Raw genomic sequence first — 20,611 nt, 5'->3', positions numbered from 1 at the left:
TTCACAATCTTTGTTGCCCCCATCATGCCACAATCATCAGCTGCTGCAAGTAATCTGCACCTTTGATTCCATTAATACTTTTTTGGTCACTCAGACAAAAAAAAAAACATTTTTTCGGTCACAGAATCATGTTTATGCCGCTGGATCATGTGGGTAGGCTAATTGGGATCTTACACCATGATGTGTTCTTGACATTGCAAGAGCTGCTTGTATGATGCTGATGCCATTATCCCAACCTCTAAAGGTACACAATTTCTGTGTCTCATCTGTGTTTCATGAATGGGGCTTAATTCATTTGCATATTAACAATTAATGTAGACTGATTCATTTGTCAATCATGCATTTTCCCTAGAAAATGGTAACCTAGTAACCCAAGAAACACTTACATGTAATGGGTGTATATATCTATTATGTTTATCTCTCTCATCACGTTCTAAGTCAGTGATAATAGAGATAGATACATAATTAAAGTGCTTACAACTAATAGATAAGTTTTAAGTTTTTTTTTTTTTTTTTTTCTAACCCACATAGGGAGAACCAGAGAAAGGAGTTTATTATTATATATATAACATGGGGGTGTAGAAACTGCATATTCTTTGGGCAAAGGAGTTTCCAAATTACATTATGTATGATATAGTATTTATTCTTTCTCCATTTTGTGGGTTTCATGATCAGCAGCTTGTCCTATACATTCTTGCTCTCTTTGTATTTGAAGTTGATGAGAAGCACCACCTGCACGCACACCAGCAACTTTTCCAGCTGAAGGTTTCTGTACATGTCCTGAATTACTTGAGCCAATTCAAAATGGCAACCAAGGTGAAGGGCCTCTTCAAAGGGCTAAGATACATTTCAAACATTTTTGGTACGTGCAATTTCAATTGATTTTTTTCCACCATTGGAATAAGTTTTTCAAGTTTACAATGTCTGGGGCATTATTAGTCCAAGTTGGTTTGTCTCTTTATATGATCATGAATTGATACAAACACAGACAGGTCTATCCTGATCTTTGGAGTTATAATAGTATCAGTGTGTATAATTTCAACTTTGAAATTAAGGATGGAAAATATTGCAGGGTTTTTATATTTGGCAGCAACAAATCATGAGCATAAGTTTTCTTTTCAGTTTAATCTCTTCCATGGGATATAAATAAGTTTATCCAAAAAGAGAAAGAGCAAAGTGACTAACCAAGTTGTTGAAAATTTGCAGATGAAAAAGACCAAGAGATACAAATTGGCTTTCCAACAGATGTAAAGCATGTTGCACACATTGGATGGGATGGTCCATCTGCAAATAATAATACCCCCAGCTGGGTACATCGACCTCTCTCTCTCTCTCTCTGCCCTCTTTTTTTATACCACAAGCAATGGATCATTTTTACGAACTTCATAAATTTTCTTACCAATTAGACACATATAAACAAGCACCCCCACCAGAGAGTCTGAAACATACACCAATCACATTAGTTAATTATCCTTAATTTCAAGGACATTTCCCTATGTTACATACAATTGTGACTATGACATTCAAAATCATGCAGATGGGTGAGTTCAAATCATCTGCTGAAGTCTCATCTGCCGGGCAACTGACTGTTAAAGAATTGTCCTCCCAAGGTTTGCTTGTTTTTCATAACATTAACATAATTTCTATGGCACTCACAAGTCTATCATGTTTACTAAGAAATTGGAGTACTAGAAGGAACAAAGTGGCTGCTTGCATTGCATCCATTTTCTATTGTCATAATAATCTCAGAATAACAACCCTCCAATTGGCAATGCCTAATAACATGAAGTTAAATTTGATTTTCCTTACTCCATCTTATGTGGAAATGTAGTCAACAAAAACATGCAACTCTTCACACTTGAATGTTGCAATGTTGCTGCTTTTGTAGAAATAATTAAAACTGGACTTGCTGTCCAAGAATTGGTGCAGCGAAATGAAATTCCAAAGTCTAGGCGCCAATCATCTTCAGGTTCACCTGGAAATTCCCCAACCAAGAAAAGCTCTGATGGATCAAACAAGCATTCTAGGCGCCATCGCTCCACAGAAGCTGGATTGGATTCCTCAGCCCGAGAGGGTAGTAGCCGGCATGCAAGACGAAGCAGGAATTCCAATAATCTTGGATCTGAATCCCCTTCACAAGACCCGCCTGGGGTCCCAAAACAAAGGAGAAAAAAGGGGTCCTCTGAAGGTGGCTCATCGAGATCATCAAGAAGAAGATCAAAAGGCCAACATTCTTTAACTGATATTTCGTTGGAAGGTTCAGAACATGGACTAAAGAACAGTGAGAGTCAAATGAACTCAGCTTTGGTAGAAGTGAAGGGTTCTGAGGGAATCTCTGGAGGGAATAACTAAATGCAGAAGTGGAGGTCTTAGCATAACCCTCTAACTGAAGGTGTGACTTCTACTGGTTTTCTTCATTGTCATTTTTCTTTTTAATCGTCACATTGATAACTGTGACTTGAAAAGCTCCAATTGAAATTTGAAAAGTTGGTTTCCAATTTATGCTGTGTCTTACTGCCTAGAATACACTTGAAAAAATTTGATGAGTTGAATCTACAACAAGCATGTTGTTGTCATGTTGAACTTACACTCTGTCAGTAAAAGTTTCTTGGTTTTCAAGCCAAATCTTTATGCCAAAACCTGTTCCAAACTCACATATGAGGTTCTTCTCCAGCCTGAAGATATTAGTCTGTGCTAGCTTAAAAATCAAATTGAAGCAAGGCAACAAGATAGCTGTATCAATTGTTGAAGTATCTGTCTCATGTCTCAATAAAAAGAGGGGGATCTCTGACCCAATATAGGTTTAAAAGACAAAGTCATCGTCGGATATTCATGTCATTCACTAAATTTTTTTTGAGGGTTTCTGTTCTATTGTATTTATGCAATTATTCTGGAAAGAAAATTTTCCAAGGAATTAAAAAGAAAAATCCATGACATATGTAAATATTCATTGCCTTAATGTCAATATAATTGTTTCCAAAAATTTTGTCCCATGTGACTCAAAGTATATTCACCACCAAATGAATTCATCACACTGCCAGTAAATGGATCAACTTGACAAGCTCCTTTTTGCAAGTACTCCAAGCAACGAGAAATTGCTTTTATAATGATAAGTACAGCACACAGTCTGTGTTTGAGGAAAGTGAGAGCATTCAAGCTGAATCATGCCTCTAAAAATGTGATCTTATGTATTAGTATACAGACACTACTTCCCATTTCATGAAATGATCGAAAGCCATAAGCATGTGTTACTAGCAGAGTTTTGAGCCTTCACCTCCATTCAGTATATTAATCTTTTATATGTATCTAAAAAGGTCAGCTTTAAGCTCCAATATCTCAGAGTTACTATACTTTAAATTTCCAAATTCTTATATACGATCCTAAGTATGACCGCTGTCGTTGTCTGTATATATTATTCAAGTGATGAAAACAAAGCACCCATCAGAACAACGGAGGTTATCTTAAACTTCTCTACTAGTTTTGTAACATGTGAAATCAACAAATGCAAAAAAAAGTAACTTTGTTGCAAACATATGTATGAGTTGGACCTTGTTTTATATACAACCTACAATGGCAAAGACTGTTACATCATTACCAAACCCAAGAGACAGGAACTCATCTCATAATGCCTTACAGAAGTTCAACTCTAGCTTGCATTTCTTCTGTCTCATGAATGATAGAGGAATCTGGTTGATCACCAAGGGAAGAAAATTCACTTTCAGATAACCTGCCCTTTAATTAAGGACCAATTTTGAGGGAGACAAAACCATGTGGAGAGTGGAATGTTTCTGAATGTTGCAACTTGCAAGACAGCAGTAATCTTCAAGGCGTTTTCCGGCAAATACAATACTCTGAACAGAAACTGGCACTCTAACTTTACAAAAAATCTTGTCCTTCACCTCTTCAATAGTACTCGATCGTGTCACATCAAGCGTAATGGTTTTCCCACTCCATGTCTTAATAAATATCTGAATCCAAGAAGGCAGCACCTCTAAAGTGGAATTTTCTTCAATGTTGTAGAAAGCCAAGGTCTTGTAATCCTGCAGCTCATTTCCTGCATAAATCATACTACAATCCGCAACAGAACATCCTACAAAGCTCTCAACAATCACTTTGACATCACGGACAGTGTACAAGACCTTAACTTCAAATCTCACAATCTTTCCTCTTGGTGTTTTCACAAAAATGGACATCAAATCTCTTGGATTAAAAATCATGTAAAGGGTTGATTCTGTCCGAATGTTAAGCGAGGCCAACGTCCTATATTCTTGAATTATCTTCCCACCATAGACTAAACTGTAGTGGTCTGATTGAATTCCCTCCTTCAACTGAATCATGGTTTTCATGTCATTGACAATATTGTACCCTTTTGCCTCAAATACAATGGTCTTCTGGGTTGATGGTATTTTCACATATATTTTCATTCTCATTGAATTCTGGTCAAGTATTTGGTAACTGGGTTCTTGCTGAATGCCTTGATCAACTGGTATTTGACCATCTTCAAGCCAATTAATACTACCCAAGAGAGGTTCCTGAATCTTTTCTGAATTGCTTTCCTTCTTGTGTAATATGGCCTTCAAATTCTTGACTGTAACAGATTTCTTCACCTTTAAAGATACTTTTTTCAAGACCTTCCACAGTATATTTCTCTGCTACAAAGAAGAAACAAAGTAAATTTCAATCATTTGAAGGATATATAAAGAAGAAAGTCATGTCATTTGATGGTTATCTACCCATGTAATCAAAGAAGAACAATAAAATGATTAAAGACAATGTGTGAGAATATAAAAAAGAGAACAATGTAAGAAAGGTTTCAACTTGCAATGAATAATAAGAACTGAAGATTTATAACCTGTTCTTGAGACGAATCAGAGTGACTAGATGGGAGTGTTTGGTATCTTGGGTGAGAGGGTCTACGATGTCTCAGTGCTTCCATGGGAAATTTTGAAGACCTTATTGATTGTTCAGATTGCCAGGGTTTAGCAAAACTTTATATATAATTTCTTATGAAACGCTTCAAGATTGTGAACTGTCTAACTAATTAGTTGCCTCCCAAGACAACACCAAACATGTTATAAAAACCCACGAGTAAATAATTATACAAACTTAATATGAGTTTTCTTCTTGCTTTGACCTCAACCATAGTCCCTTTTTTTTTGGCTAAGAACTGTAATCCCCTTTTATTGCTAGAGTCATTCTACAATACAACCTTATATCATATCCAACACTAATTGTCAATCTATATCTATTGGCCAAAAAAAAAAAAATCATTCTATATCTAATAAAGAAAGATAAACTCATCCAAAATTGTCCTTTGATTCATGATGGTGATTTGAAGTTTTGAACTATGAACTTTTTTCAATAAAATTCAATTTACTGTGCGTAGTAAGTCAATTTTTCAAGTAATATATCTAGAAATGCCCAAATAGACGCGTTAATTATGAGTTCCATAAATTACTTCTCAATACAATTTCTTTCAAATTTGGGAAAAATTCTCTAAACCAATAGCTAGCTAGTGCTCTAGCATCATTTAAGAGATTTAAATCCCACAATCTTATGTTTTCCCTTTTAATTAAATTGTTTTACGTAATAATAACATATTTGATACTTTTTATACGACATTACAAATGGAGTTCTTTTAGTAAAATAATAACATTATATATTAATTGGATTTTTTTTAGTCCAATTATATATTTATTGGATATGTACCTCTCACTTGTATATTTGTTCTTATAATATGGTTCAGACATTTATTTAACCTAGGCTCTAGCCAAAGTCATTAATTTGGTTCAATTTAATACGAATTGAGAGGTGCACACCATGCACGGGTATATTGCCAAAGAATTTAGAATATTTAATAAAATTATAATATTAGGAACCATCATCATTGACCGTAGAATGGAAGGATAGAAAGAAATCTCTAAGAATGTCAACTCCATTTTTGCTTCAAATAATTTAAGACGAAGTTCAATTGAATAAAGAAGAAAGAATTATTAAATGAGGAACTACTGCAAGATTCAAATATTTTGGAATTTAAATCAGCATATACTAATCATAGGTACAAAAAGTGGTTGGCATTTGAATTGATCAATGACAAGGTGCTGGGAGAAAATTTCAGGTTGTATATCAGGAAAAATGTGACTGGATTTAATTTGACAGATTAGAAGTTCTACAAACTTACTATTGCTACTTAAATTGTAGGATTTTGGTTGGGATTTCTGATCTTCGGTTTATATTTTCTGTACTGTATTGCTTATCCTAAAATTATGGTTTGAAATCTCCAGTTAATTATCTTTCTAATGTAAACTTTAAATACCAAGGTAAGCTGATGAAGCCAACATTACATATAGTTAGCTCTGCAAACTTGTACCCTATTCCTACTCATCATTTCTATTATGTTACCAGAACAAGTAGTGCCACAAAATGGTTGATATTGCTCTCCATCAATCTCATAATCCTTAAAAGATAGCTCATCAATGTCTTTTAAATAATATGTACTTCCTTTTGGTTCATAGTCTTCAAAATCAATTTCAGTCTGCGAAACTCCAGCTATGAACAGCAGATGGTGAGAGAACCAAACTAAGTGTGGAGCCATCGAGTATGTTGTAGCTTGCCAGATCCCGACCTTCGTCGAGCAGTTTCCCAGCAAACGATAGCCTATAAAAACCAAAGGGCATCATCGACACCTCAAGCTTGCGAAAAACCTTGCGCTTCACTTCTTCCACAGTATCACACTGCATCACATAAACAGATATTGTATTCCCATTACAATTAACAAGCATCATAAACAAACGAGGTGTAATCTTCAATACAGATTCATCTCTGATGTCATAACAAGCCAATTTCTTGCAATCCAAAAGCAGTTTTCCAGCATAGACCAGATCCTGATCACTGAGTGAGACACCTATAATGCTCCCAACAATTGTTTTGACATCACTGACAGTGAACAAGGCTCTAGTCTTGAGTTTAACAGTCTTCCCTGAAGGTGCTTGCACAGATATTGAAATTTCATCTTTAGGAGAAGAAATCATGTGAAGGGTTGACTCATTCTTGATGTTTAGTGAGGTCAGTGTGCTTTCCTCTTCCAGTAATTGTCCATCATAGACAAGAGTGAACTGATCCAATTCAATCATCTCCTTGGCCTGAATCATTGCTTTGATGTTTCTGATGGTATCACCAGCTTTTGCTTCAATCTCAATGGTGCCCTGACTAGATGGTAGTTTGACAAATATTTTAAATTGAGCAATACTCTGGAGAACAAGATGAACAGTGGAGTCCGTCTGAACTCCACAGTCAACTAGCCTTTGGCAGTCCATGAGCCGCTCACCATCAAAGAAGAGCTCCTGATGATTTTCAGGAAATCCATACCTCTCACATAACAGTGCTTTGACAGATTTTATCGTCCCAGATCTTTTCACTGTTAAGGCCACTGTCGTCTTAATCCTGATGTATATATTATTCTGCAACAAGCAAAAATATATATAGAGGGTAATGTTCTAATAGAAAATTACCATTTTTAATTGAGACTCGAATTCTAGGATATTATTTCTCAAGAACAGTAGGAGAGCATTAAAAATACATCACACACTTTACTACTTACATTAAGGATTTGTATGCAAAATAGATTCTCTATGTAAAAGTAATGACTAGGCCATTGGTAACATTTGTCACATTCAAAACAGAACAACAAAATGCAGAGGCTAATGCCATAAACGAGGAAACAGATGAGATAAGCTCTCCATTTCTTTGAGGAGGTCATCAAGTCTGCTAGCCCGAGAACAACTTTAACCAAAATTTAAGAGCTCAAAACCAACTTCAATGAAAAATAATAGAGAATGGTTTGGAGACTCAAAGATCACAAACTAGATTTCAGAGCAAAACTAATAACTTTTCCTTTTTACCATTTTATCAAATAAAAATGAAAGAAACACAAAAGTGGTTGAAAGATGGAATCCTCATAAAAGGTGCTACTTTATTAGGAGATCAAATGATAGATTGGGGTTAAAGTTGAAAACTTTTAGAGATATATAATACTATTGAAAGATTCTAGATTTAAACTCTAAAATATAAAGAATCTGTTAAACTTGTTAAACCACCACCATTGGAAATACTCTAAATGGACTTCTTCTCCCATCCTCTCCCACTTGAATGATCATAAAAGTCAAATGCTTGCCAACGCCCAATGAGACATAAACTGCAGCCAACAACAAATGCTGGGCATGCATGTTTTAAAACTTCAGTGAATAAAAGCAAAGAAAATAAAAATCCTTTTCAGTCTTTCACACTCAACTCTCAAGCAATTGTAAAAAAGGTAATAGCACACCCATAAAATCATTTAACAGGTTTAGCAAATCAAAACCAAAAAAGGTTTTATATAACCATACAAACATGACATTCACTCCATTCACAAGAAGTCTAGAATCCATCAATTTCAAGATGATGCACAATTATTTCCCACATGGAATTTATGTCTTTCCACTTCCCCTAAGAAAGCAGCTTTCAAACTGAAAAAGAATATGAAACAGCAGAATAGATAAGCACAGTTTCGACTATGTTTTTTGTTTTCCACCATTTTCTGGGAAACTAAGCACTCCAAAACCAGAGATTCAGTGATCAGTATCAAAATACTGATATACAATACTAAGACGAAGAGAAAACTAAATATATATATACATATAAACAAGAAAAAATATATGGGAAATTGTTAAAGACCTCTTCTTCTCGGGTTGAACTCGACTGATGTTGAGTAGAGGAAGGTACAGGTGCAATCTGACTACTGCTGGCTACCATGGCTGTCAAACCCTAGTCTAAGATCAAATAGAGAAAGAGAGATATTTGACAGACCCCTATTGTTTACAGTGAATGTTCTTAAATGGGTTCATAAAACTTCGGAGGGAAGGTTTCCTGAACCATCCACTCTTTTCTTGCCATATGTCAAACTTTAATTATTATTTTTTTCTTTTATGTTGTTTTATCAGTAAAAAAACAAAAGTCAAATGATAAAAATCACACCAAGCAGCAGCACGCCGCCCACCCCCTACTCACCAGCGGCGGCGTCACCGGCGTACTCACCGCTGGTGCCGGCCATCCTCTCTCTCTCTCTCTCTCTCTCTCTCTCTCTCTCTCTCTCTCTCTCTCTCTCTCTCTCTCTCTCTCTCTCTAACTAATTCCACAATCTGAAACTTTCTCATAAACGTTGACTTTGCACTCGTTGAAGATTCCAAGCAAACATCAAATTTTGGGTGGAACATTGCAATTGAATTCTTTAATTCATATAAGCTGTCTCTAGAAGCGGAAGGTGCACAGGAGGTCTGATAAAAGGCATTAAGAGAAAGATCAGGCTGTGCTCTAGAAGAGCACATGCCCCACATCAGGCTATGTATGATACCAACTGCTATAATCACAATAACAACTAAAAGAAACACATATTTATATATATTGTGCGTTTTCAATACAAAAAGTCACACATTGTGAGTTTTCAGTACAAAAGTTGCACTTTGAAGTGCAATTCTTACAACCATACATCTACAATCACGACCACTAATGTCTTCTGACCGTAATATAAGGAGTAGAACCTAAGTTAGGTGCTACTTTGGGCGTGCAATCACCTTGCAGAGAGAAGCAGGAATTTGGAGTGAGGGGTAGTCTGTTTTCCAATGACTTCAATGGGAGAGGAGTTAATGGGATTGGGAGCTGACTGGGGCTTTGTTGCATTCCCTTCACTGGTCTCAAGCAAGCCAGGTACCCATTTGATTGATTGTTGTTGCAAAGGGGAAGCTTAGTGGCCTGAGTTGTTGCTTCCTTCTCCCTTGGCACTGCAGTTCCAGTGGGATCCTGCATATATAAATAAAATATGAATGTGCATTCCATGGAATAAGTTTCAAAAATGGAGTTTTAAAGTCTTTCTGATCTATAAAAAAAAATTTTCAAGAAAATAAATTTCAAAACAGACACTCAAACAACGATGTTTTAGCATTCTATGGAAAATAGATCAGGAAATGATTGTCTTAGCAAACAGAACAGTTGTGAACTAGCATGAGCAGGTTGCATAAGATTTTCCACAGTTCAACGAGAACAACAAACTAAAGAATTTAGAAACTGCCATACCCCAACTCCAAGAGCGAGAAAAGTGAATGCTTGATTGTCTGCACCAAGATAGATTTCAATCAGCTTGCGCAGATCAGCAAGGCTTGCATCTTTTACAACCTTAAGTGTTGTAATGAACTTCCCTGGATTTTCTTTTGTACCCTCCCATTTAATATACACTTCAGCTTCTGCATCAGTGCCATCATTTGAAGGGTTATAGTTCTCCTTGGAAGCCAATGCCATCTCATCACATACTCTTTTGTTTATATCTGAATCTGTCAGTTTCTGCTCATTTGCTGATTTAACTGATGCAAGTGGCTTTGCAGTAGGTTCTGGACTTGTGATATGTTGAGATAGCTCTCTGTGGTTTCCGCAGAGTGTAAATATATTCCGGATTCTGACAAGCCTATCATCTGATTTTCCCTTGCCATCTTCTTCCCCTGGATTTCTGCTCAGCCGATTCAGAGTTGGTGAATGTCCAGAACCCTGAGGCAAGGATGCGAAGGAGCCCATCTTACAGTTACTATTGAGGCTAGACCCATCAACCATACACACTCTCTTTTCCTCTATAACTTCTTTCTCCACTTCTTCAGCTTCCACATTTTCTTTGTGCTCTTCCTCTTCTATTTCTTCTTCCTCAAAAACAGTGCTCAGGCATACCCTGTCACCATATTTTGATGCAAAAGAATCAATGTCTACAGCATTGATATTATTTAGATGAGGTTGATTCAGAAACCCTTGGACACTGTTGGTGTCAGATTGACAAGCAATCCCAGTTACCCCACCTACATGTTTGACCTCACGACCAAAAGGTTCTTGATCATCCATATCCAAATCCATTGACTTTACCATGTCCAAATCCATTGACTTTACCATTCCTGCATCACCACTGGCATACATCCCCAACAACCTTTTGGCAAACTGGCTTCCATCATTGTCCTTTGTCCCATTCTCCACACCATTTCCATTACTTGAGTGGCATAGCTCAAGCTCAATTTCCTCCAATCGCTGCCTCAGCATTTCAACTTCCTGCTGCTGTTGCAATATCCTTTCTTCCATTCTCCTCCTCTCCAATTCAACAAACTCATTAGCCATTCTCTGGCATTCCTCCAACTTTTTTTCTAACTCATGTTTCAGACTCTGGGTCACCTCATTCACCTTCAAGTTGATTTCTTCTTCTTTTGCCCCAGATCCCTTCCCTTCCACAAGCTCAAGTTTAGCTCTCAATGCAGCAACCTCTTGTTCTTTCTTCATAAGCTCTCTGTGTGCTTCATTTCGCTCTTTCTCTTTGATCTTATTTTCCCTTTGTAGCTTAAGAATAAACTCATCCATGGCAGCAATCCTTGATCCTAAAACAGCTGCAGATGAATCTTCAGCCCCAGTTTTATCCTTAATTGGAGTATGAGGGCCACGGACTATACACTTTGCTTTTGCACCATATTCAAGGGTGGAGATTGTCTTGTGTATCTCCTTTGGATCGGGGCTTGCACACAGTACCATTAAGATTTTTGTCTTGTCATCCTCAAAGGAGTCCTTTACAGAAAGAAGATAAGAACCTTCAGTACAAACCTACAACCCATTGCATAAAGCCTAGTAACTGACACAAGTATGAATAGAAGTTACCTGTAGAAGCATGGTCAGTTTGCTGTCTCTAAAGGGGACATGAGAGTCACCATTGGCAATGGATTCAACCACTCTTTTCAGTGCTATGTTTCCTTGGTTAATCTTTGCAGTCTGTGAATTCAATGGGAAGCATACATCAACATTTGTTGCAATACAAATAAAAGTTTTGGATACAATGCCAGTATAAATTAAGTAGCATTAAGGCATTACCTGCATTTTGGCCTCAAATCCAATTTGGCCAGCTTGCTCAATATTTTCAGAACCAGCCATGTCAACAAGCATCAAGCGTCCTCCCACTGTTGGGACATCAAGAATTATCTGTGTACAAATAGAAAGCAGGTTACATCTAACTGGTGGCAAAACTTGGGGGAAACAATTATCATATACGTGTAAGTCTAAAGGAATTCTACCATGCAATGGCTCCGAGAACTTCTCTCATTGCAAAGGGTACTCTTAACAATCCGTCGCTTCTCCACTTTCTGAATCTCTTTTGAAATCTTGCCAGCTTCATTTCCAGAAATGTATGTTGCATTCTTTGCCTTCTTGCCCATCACTTCAAGCCTGACCTGCACATACAAGTATACAAGTATTAGTGCAGAAAATCGCAGCCAAATGTTCTCCTTATATATTTATATGACTATACCACATCTCTCATGCAAATTATAATGTAATCATCAACATCATCAAAAGAGACGTACCCTCAAAAGATAAAAACAGTGTCACTCTCTTAGGACCTTTACAGTTATTTGGGGTGTTCACAGAATCACAAAAAGGACATAACTTGCAGAAAAGAGGTGATGGTAAACTGGTAATTGCAATACAATCATACAAAAAATCTCCCATTTGTTAGTTTAAGGTGGAGCACATAATCAGAAAAATACTGCTAACCATGAAAAAGGTAATGTGTACCACAATCCACTTAAGTTGAGCCAACATAACCAAAATTGACACATCAAACACATACACAGAAAACCCATCTCCAAATCCAACTTATGATTCTTACACAACAAACACTAATTCCAGAAATGAGGAGAGACCCAGTACACGAAATTACCTTAGAATTGGAGCCATTGCCCTTTGGCCATCCAAACCCGAATCCTCCCCCACCGTTGCTCGACAAAAGATCATATATCTCCTCATTGTAAATCTCCAACACGGTCACCTGCACAAAAGTCCCGACCTTCACAGCACTATCATCTTCCCCATCTCCGAGAATGTCTTTCAGAGACCGGTATACAATCCCAGGTTGCTTGCAGCACCCGAACATCGTGTGACTCTTCCCCGAACCAGTCGGACCGTACATCATAATGGTACATTTCTCCCCCAATTTCACAGAGTCGATCCTGGACTGGACAAATTTGCTGTAAAATGCTCCAAGGTCGTCTTCTTCGGACATCGAAACCCCGTCGAGGGTGAAATCCCGGTACCCGAAGTCAGCACGGACCCGAATACTCTGTCTCAGAGGGTTAATCTGGAGGACTGATGCGGGTTGTGGGTCTTTGCGATCTGGGTAGTCCCGGATTCGAGCGAGGACCTCAACTGGGTGCTCTGCAGGTGGTTCTTTGGCGGCAGAGTTGGGGTTTGGAGATGGGTGTGCTTTCAAGAACTGGAGGCGGTGCTTGGATTGGGGGGTTTTGATCTGGGTTGTGTGGCCGTGATTGGATTTGGAAGAAGAAGAAGGCGTTGGAGCCATTACTAGAATTAAAGATCCAAGATTCAACTATTCAAAGATCAACTGTAGAGAGAGAGAGAAATTTAGCTTGGGGACGATGAGAGTTAGAGAGAGAGAGAGAGAGAGAGCTCAAAATTGGAAGAGTTCTTGAAAAGGAATGGGATTTCAAAATAGGGGCTGGCTTTCTGCATTGTATTCAAAGTTTGAAACCAAAATATAGCCGTTATATTGTAACGTCTAGTTTTCTTCTTGCTTTTTTTTTTTTTTTCCTCTTTAAAAATTGACCTAATAATGGCTTTTTTTAGTATATAAAAAGTTACATGAGCCATTTTCATTAGAGTTACATGTTTTTTTTTTTCCCGAAGCTTACTATATAAAAAGTTACGGCATAACTTAATGATTTCCAACATTCTATTAAGCAAGTCAAGTAAAGGGTTAAAAGTATTGTAAAGCTTCTTAGTTAATGTACTTTTTGCCAAAGTCTTCGAGTTATGTATATAGAGGCTTTAGATTGACTTTTTCTGTTTTTATTTTTACTAATTTAATCTTTAATCATTTTACTCTTTACTTGTAAAGTGTGTATGAGTTAGGTTACAAATTCGACGTTTTATAATTTTCAATACATTTTTATTCATGTTATTCGAATATTCTCTTTGACCCGTTTGAACAATAATATCTTATCTACAAGAATACAAGGTATTATTATAATATTAAAATTTTGTATTATTTGTCACTCTATTCGAAAGATCTCATTATGTCGTTCAAACAATTATATTTTGTTATTAAAGTTTTAAAATCACGATTATGGTTATATATATATATATATATTTTTTTTTTTTATACAAAGGATGCCCAGAAGGAGGATGTTCGAACTCTAACTTCGAGCGTGAGTTGAATGCTTTCTATCATTAATGTTACAAATCATCCTATGTAGCACCAAAATGTAGTTAGTTTATAAGTACAGTTTAGACCGTAAATTCTACAAAAATCTACACTCGTCTTACCTAGGGTGCAAATCGGGCAAGTTGGGCGGGTTGAGAGGTAAACCCAAGTCCAATGTCTATGGAATGTTGAACCGTTTAAGTGGTTAATCCACCCACTACTATGGACTAGATTAACCCGTAATGTCTTTTAAACGTTGCATAATGGTTACTACATATTTTTTTCCAAAGATCTCAATATCAAATCGATCTCCTCCTCAAATGGCATAAAATTGATAAAAATAATAGAACAAATTACAATTTAGTATCTCAATTTTACGTGTTGTTTCAATTTAATACCCCAATTTTGAAAACTTGCAAAAAAGTACCTCCGTTAGTTTTTCTGTCAAATAAATCGTTATCTGCTAACATGACAGAGGTATTTTCGTCATTTTTTTCACATTTAAAAAATAATAATATTTTTAAAAATTTTTTAATAAACAAAATTTTAAAATAATTAAAAAAATTTCTTTAAAAATATTATTATTTTAAAATTTTTTCTGTCAAATAAACCATTATCTGCTGACGTGACAGAAATTTTTTAATTATTTTAAACTTTTGTTTATTAAAAAGTTTTTAAAAATAATATTATTTTTTAAATGTGAAAAAAAAGACGAAAATACCTCTGTCACGTCAACAGATAACGATTTATTTGACAGAAAAAATAACGGAAATACTATTTTGACACAAAATGAAAGTTGAGGTACTTTTTTGTAAGTTTTCAAAATTAGAGTTCTAAATTAAAACAACACATAAAATTAAAGTACTAAATTGTAATTTACTCAAAATAATATATACCCACAATGTTTTTAAGGTAAAACAAATCACTAAGCAACCCAAAAAAATTTTAAAGTCTTTTTATAGCAGGCTTCACTTAAATCTTTATTTGTTGTATTAACTAAATATAGCTTAGAAATGTATTAGTATCAATATGTCATGATTCAGCCAAAAGTGAGCTCTATCACCTAGCCACAAGCTTTTAAATTGTAGATAGGTCAATATCACTTGTCACAAAGATACAGTGAATGTCAATGAGGGGTAAGTTCCTTCAGAATACTGAATATCCTTTCTCTATTTCAAAGTTTACAAGAAAGTTACAGCCCCATGGATTGATTCTTAATGGTTTTTGGTGCTAGAACACCAGCAGCAAAATTTGACCATGAACAAAATTGTAGCTGCTGAATGTCAGTTGTGTCTATAATTCTATATATAGAATCCTATCGGTATCACTTGAAAAGGCAATGCAGATAGGAGTGACAATGAAGATTCACTTTATGGATAACAAATTTACAAGTATACAGCAGCTGTTTCTTGTTGAAATCTGTTTCATGGACCTTCCCTCCACCTGTTCATGCATCTAACAATCAAAAAAGTAAATAATATATGATCAAAAGACATTAAAAAGATGTGAGGAGAAATAGTTGGTGATGCAATGGAACTTGAGAGAGAAAATACCAAGGAATTATGCAATCACAAAAACCCTTAGTTCGTTTCTATCTCCTCTGGTGATGCGAGTATCAGCATCAAGATAGGTAACTTCAAAATCACCACTTCCTCTATTTGATGGAGGCCTTAGTCCGTCTGGTAACCTAGGAATCTCTAAAGGAGGAAGTTGCGATAAGTTTCCAGTTGTCTTTACAGTAGTTTTCTCGAATACAATCTTAACCTTTGAAGATCCTGTTATCATTATGAGCGGAAACTGTTTAAAATTTATTCATTGGGTTTACAACATACATAAGTTGCTATATAAATCAAAAAACACTACACGCTCATAAGTACCTATGAGTTCAAATTTGTGGGCTAAAGTGGCAGTCACTTCAATGAGTGGCAGGGGCCATGGAGCACCTAGTTGAAGCTCTACTATGTTATCAAAGTCTTTGCTGAAGATGTCAATCCGTTGAAATACCTATTCACAAAATTTAGATGTAAGAAGATGATAAATCAGTATTCCATAGATGGTAATTTATCTTTGCATGATGCTTAAGGGGCAAGACAAGGACCAAACAACAATATGGCCAGACTGAAGATATTTACATGGTGAAAATCTATAAAGGTCTTTATCAAATAGCAGATTTTAAATGATCCCACTTCCAGCTATTCATATATATACTGTATGTATATAAAGTATAAACACATCTGCCTTTTGAAATCCTCTTCCTAAGGTGGGATGGAGCAAATTTAATTTGTTTCATAGGGATTTCACTGGAAATCTCATGTTTTCTGCAATATGGTTACTGAGAGTAGGGCCTCTGTTCTTTTGAATGCAGTTTCTGTAGAAGTTTATGGCTTTCTATCTTGCACGGTTTCTGCCATTATCCCTCTTTTTGTAGCTAGGATAGAGAGTTACAGTGGCTTTCTTTCTTACCAATGAAACCTTTTACTACTTTCTTGTTACTGTAAACAGGCTTGGTCCATCATATATCAAAGGAGAGAAATGAAAAAATTCATGCTAAGAAAGAGTACAGACAATCAACTTCTTAAAGCAGGTCCAAACTTACACTGCATACTATAACAGTCTAGGATACTCAATAAATAGCAGAATTTGTGGGCATTGGGGCATGTCAGTTCCTTGAGTTCAGGAGGTTTTTTTTCTGATAGTTGTCTGTTCTGGTTTTCATCAAGTTGTAAGTCTCGAGTTTGTTCTGATTTTTTTATGCTGGTTGTGCTTTTTGCAGATTGTTCTATTTTTTGCCTGATGCAAGTCATTGTGTTTTGTAGTTGCTTTGCAGCATGTTTTTTTTTTTTTTATTAATGAAGCTTAAGCATTAAAAGAAAGATACTGATATTTGGCATGGATACTGGAAACCCATTTTTGTGTTGGATTATATACCCCAACTGAGTGTCATGTAACCAGGGTTGGTATTTGGTGTCTTAAGAACTTTGAGTTGCTCTAAAAGGCTCAGGTATAGGCACTGGAAATTCATAAGTAATAGTTCAAAGGGTGTTTTTAGTTGGCAAACATGTTACTAGAATATAAATATCACTGGTGTCTAGGAGTATAATAGATGAGTTTTTATAGCATACCTGGCCAAGAGTAATTGGGAGTAGCCTTCCAGTGGGAGGTCCAGGACGGCTCCCACCGAGAGTACGAGAAGAAAAAGCACTGCTATATATCAGTTTCCATCTCCCTTGCAGTTTATCAAGATCAGTGACATTTGAGAGATCCACTGGACCTCCAACATCTTCAAGCTCCTTGGCAGCATCATCTGCCTTGTCTAGATCATCTTCACTTGCTGCAAGACCTCTATTTAGCCCAGAAACAGCACTCTGCACCAGATAACCCACACTTTTAAAACAATTATTATTATTATTATTATTATTATTATTATAAAATAGGATAAACAGTTAAACATGTATAAACAAAGACCATAATTACTGCAAGCCCACTTGTGCACATTCACATTGTATGTGACTACCTACAATCAAAGCTCTGTCCACAAGTTTAAAGATGGAGATTTTGATATAAAAGAGGTGAAAATTGAAGGGCATGATTTGATTAATCTCAATAGATAGAAGTCATAGAACATTTAATAATGAATACTTTATATAAAAAAGTTCAAAAAAATGAACCATGCATCCGAAAATTATGAAAAAAAAAAAAAACAACAGATAAATTTTTTTGTGTCCTAATAAACCCCATGATAATTGAATTTTTTTCTAGGCCACATACTAGTTGGCTTAAAAGTTTATCTTCTGAGAAAAATTTCAGTGGGGTAAAAACATGTCATATATTGAAGCATTTTAACACAGGCTTTCAATAGCTCTTATTGAATCCTATGACACTTGTAGCAGCCTTCAATTCCTCGTTCCAGATATTCAACTCACAATTGTTAAATCACAAACATTGTAATTGGTGTCCTCCAATCAAAAAATCACAAACATTCAATCAAATCCATAATGAGAAAAGTAATTGAAACCAAGCTAAAGAATACTTCTTTAAAAATTACCATAAACAAAAGTATTTCAACCAAACTGAAATAGTTTAAATCAACAAAAACTAGACAAGGATAAAGCATACTATAAATCAATCAACAAAGATGCAAACCCAGTATGCCCAAATGCAAAATTAAGCAGCTTCAATAAAATATATAGCAAAATGAGCAAAACAAGCTAAATACACAAAGGGGCATTTCGTAATTTCAACAAAGTACCAGTAACTTGATCTTCAAAGACGCTATCAGCTCAGGGCTGGCCTTGCGGCCCTTGCCTTCACTTCCAGAAGGCGATTTAGGTGGTGGGTCGAGAACAGAGACCTCATCCAAAGCTGCTCTCAGAGCAAAGCTTCTGCTTTGATGGCTATTCTTCAAACCCAAACGACGACGTTCCGGGTATGCAGGGGTGCTTGCAACGAGACATGTGGTAGAAGAAAAAGAAAGGGATGGTGAAGAATGAGAGACAGAGGGTAGAGAGTGTGGCAGACAGCTTAGAGACGCCATGGTCATGGTTTAAGGTCTTGTTGGGTTTGTGTGAGTCTGCTGAGTGCTGACGCTGTTTTGATCGTTGGGAGTTTTTATTTGGCACGGTGTGATTGGATTGGTGGTTAGTGTGTGTGCGCGCGCGTTCTATAATCTTCTTCTGAATATTCAACGCTCCCATAATGGATGGATGGAAGCTTCATGAAATTTTGTTGGGTCTACCGACTCTACCCCCTACAATTGCAATGGTCCATATTCAATTTCAAATATGAAACCATTGGCTTTTATTCAAATATCAACAATAATTGATTTCCAAGTCCTACATGCATTCGACCAAAAAAAGAGAGTCCTACATGCATTAGTCTTCTGCTCATTTCATATAGCACCAAAAAGGAAAACTACAAAAGGCAAGTCATGACTCATGAGGATGTCGGTCATCACTTGCTTTTGTTGTTTTTTTAAAGAAAAAATAAAAAATTTCTTTCATTCTCAATCACGGGTTTAAATTTCGATTTTTAAGGGTTTCGAAATTTTAACACACATTCGACCAAATTTCGGAATATTTCGTCAAAATATTCAAATTTTTTTGAATTTTAGAGAAATTTCGCTCACCTCACCCAACTTACAAATTGCCTCACCTCTGCACAGTCGCACACTCACTCTCAAACTCGGATCTGCAGTGCCGCTCTCTCTCCTCTCTCCTCTCTCCTCTGTCTTCTCCAGTTCTCCTTGGCTTGGTGGACGCCTGGACTAGAGTCACTAGACTCATCTCTTCTTTATCTCTCTTCTCACCGGCGTCTCTGTGTTCTGTTCTCTGACTCTTTATCTTCTCACCAACTCCAGCCAACTCGAAGCATCCGGCCACTTCAAAGCCACTCCCACCTCTGATCATTGAGAGAGATTTGCTAATTTGTGCTTAACTAGTTAGCCCAGAGAAATAGCAGTACTGCGCGCAACAGTGGAGAGGGTGTGGAGTGATTTTTTCTCTTTGGGCTCTCTGTGCTCGTTTTGGGCTTCAATCTTCTCTTTTGGTGGTCACTGGTTTTGAACAAGATAATTTCACATTTTTAGTAAAAAAGGGTTTGTTTCACCAATTTCAACCACTCTGACCTCCGATTACCAAAATGTTTTGTTAGTTTTTCTCCTCTCAACAATGGCTTTAATTCCCCTAATGTTTAGTTTTCCAATTTTGAGTATTTTTTTAATTAAAATTTTAGGGTTAGTTGAATAATTTTGGAATTGATTGTATGATTTTGGGTTGATGTTGACATTTTACATATTTGATTGTATAATTTTGGAATTAATTGTATGATTTTAGGTTGATTTTGATTTGTATGATTTGTATAATTTGTATGATTTTGGGTTAATTTTGAATCTTTAATCATATAATTTTAAAATTGATTGTATAATTTTGGGTTGATTTTGATTTGTATGATTTGTGGAATTTGTATAATATATAAATATTGATATGGAAGATGAAATTGGTGATATGATATGAAATTGGAATTGGTATGATTTGTTAATACTTAATAGTATGAAATTGGTGATATGATATGAAATTGGAATTGTATGATTTGTTAATAGTATCTAATATGTATCATGTATGGAATTGCCGAATTGGTAATTTAGAATTAGTGAAATTAATATGGAGTTGCTGAGTTGGTAACAAATTAATATTTAATATCAAATTAGTAATAAGTTAATAACTAATATGATATTAATTTCTTGGTAATATACTGATATGATATTAATATGGAATTTAAGTATTTAACTCTCTTGTTAATTGTTATTGTGTTACTGTGTATGTCTTTTTGTTATTAGGAATTTAGAATTCA

General features: G+C 35.9%; 5 protein-coding genes across 10 annotated transcripts; 1 reads left to right on the top strand and 4 right to left on the bottom strand.

Moving 5' to 3' along the window:
- The first annotated feature begins 103 nt into the window (after nucleotides 1-103).
- RIC5 (ROP-interactive CRIB motif-containing protein 5) lies at nucleotides 104-2,619 on the top strand. 4 transcript variants are annotated; one of them, XM_086231874.1, is made up of 5 exons: nucleotides 104-244; nucleotides 679-862; nucleotides 1,207-1,310; nucleotides 1,538-1,610; nucleotides 1,889-2,619. In XM_086231874.1, exons 1-5 carry the CDS (start codon nucleotides 212-214, stop codon nucleotides 2,350-2,352), a joined length of 858 nt encoding a protein of 285 aa, XP_086088000.1. In that variant the 5' UTR covers nucleotides 104-211; the 3' UTR covers nucleotides 2,353-2,619. The 4 variants fall into 4 exon arrangements, with proteins under 4 accessions (XP_086088000.1, XP_086088001.1, XP_086087999.1 ...); XM_086231875.1 differs by having other exon boundaries at nucleotides 105-244; nucleotides 676-862; nucleotides 1,919-2,619; XM_086231873.1 differs by having other exon boundaries at nucleotides 105-244; nucleotides 676-862.
- Nucleotides 2,620-3,734: 1,115 nt separating this feature from the next.
- Nucleotides 3,735-4,936, bottom strand: LOC147293822 (polyubiquitin-like). Its single transcript, XM_086231134.1, has 2 exons — nucleotides 4,853-4,936; nucleotides 3,735-4,649 (listed from the first exon to the last, which is right to left on the bottom strand). The coding sequence occupies exons 1-2, from the start codon at nucleotides 4,934-4,936 to the stop codon at nucleotides 3,735-3,737; spliced, it is 999 nt and encodes a 332-aa protein (XP_086087260.1).
- A 1,177-nt stretch (nucleotides 4,937-6,113) lies between these two features.
- LOC147293821 (polyubiquitin-like) lies at nucleotides 6,114-8,915 on the bottom strand. The gene is made up of 2 exons (XM_086233788.1): nucleotides 8,713-8,915; nucleotides 6,114-7,460 (listed from the first exon to the last, which is right to left on the bottom strand). Exons 1-2 carry the CDS (start codon nucleotides 8,788-8,790, stop codon nucleotides 6,531-6,533), a joined length of 1,008 nt encoding a protein of 335 aa, XP_086089914.1. The 5' UTR covers nucleotides 8,791-8,915; the 3' UTR covers nucleotides 6,114-6,530.
- Nucleotides 8,916-9,540: 625 nt separating this feature from the next.
- Nucleotides 9,541-13,420, bottom strand: LOC147293820 (P-loop containing nucleoside triphosphate hydrolases superfamily protein). Of its 2 annotated transcripts, none has more exons than XM_086233922.1 (6): nucleotides 12,764-13,420; nucleotides 12,120-12,275; nucleotides 11,920-12,027; nucleotides 11,710-11,820; nucleotides 10,104-11,619; nucleotides 9,541-9,869 (listed from the first exon to the last, which is right to left on the bottom strand). In XM_086233922.1, the coding sequence occupies exons 1-6, from the start codon at nucleotides 13,400-13,402 to the stop codon at nucleotides 9,541-9,543; spliced, it is 2,859 nt and encodes a 952-aa protein (XP_086090048.1). In that variant the 5' UTR covers nucleotides 13,403-13,420. The 2 variants fall into 2 exon arrangements, with proteins under 2 accessions (XP_086090048.1, XP_086090049.1); XM_086233923.1 differs by having other exon boundaries at nucleotides 9,541-9,834; nucleotides 10,114-11,619.
- Nucleotides 13,421-15,383: 1,963 nt separating this feature from the next.
- FIB4 (Plastid-lipid associated protein PAP / fibrillin family protein) lies at nucleotides 15,384-18,892 on the bottom strand. Of its 2 annotated transcripts, none has more exons than XM_086233640.1 (5): nucleotides 18,513-18,892; nucleotides 17,386-17,628; nucleotides 16,141-16,267; nucleotides 15,817-16,038; nucleotides 15,384-15,706 (listed from the first exon to the last, which is right to left on the bottom strand). In XM_086233640.1, the coding sequence occupies exons 1-4, from the start codon at nucleotides 18,801-18,803 to the stop codon at nucleotides 15,824-15,826; spliced, it is 876 nt and encodes a 291-aa protein (XP_086089766.1). In that variant the 5' UTR covers nucleotides 18,804-18,892; the 3' UTR covers nucleotides 15,384-15,706; nucleotides 15,817-15,823. The 2 variants fall into 2 exon arrangements, with proteins under 2 accessions (XP_086089766.1, XP_086089765.1); XM_086233639.1 differs by having other exon boundaries at nucleotides 15,384-15,718; nucleotides 18,513-18,891.
- Nucleotides 18,893-20,611: the final 1,719 nt, after the last annotated feature.

Source organism: Dryas octopetala, chromosome 2, assembly GCF_963921425.1.
Source record: "Dryas octopetala chromosome 2, drDryOcto1.1, whole genome shotgun sequence".
Lineage (NCBI taxonomy): Eukaryota > Viridiplantae > Streptophyta > Magnoliopsida > Rosales > Rosaceae > Dryas > Dryas octopetala.
The sequence above is the reverse complement of the archived record's forward strand: the minus strand, read 5'-3'. Positions and strand labels throughout refer to the sequence as shown.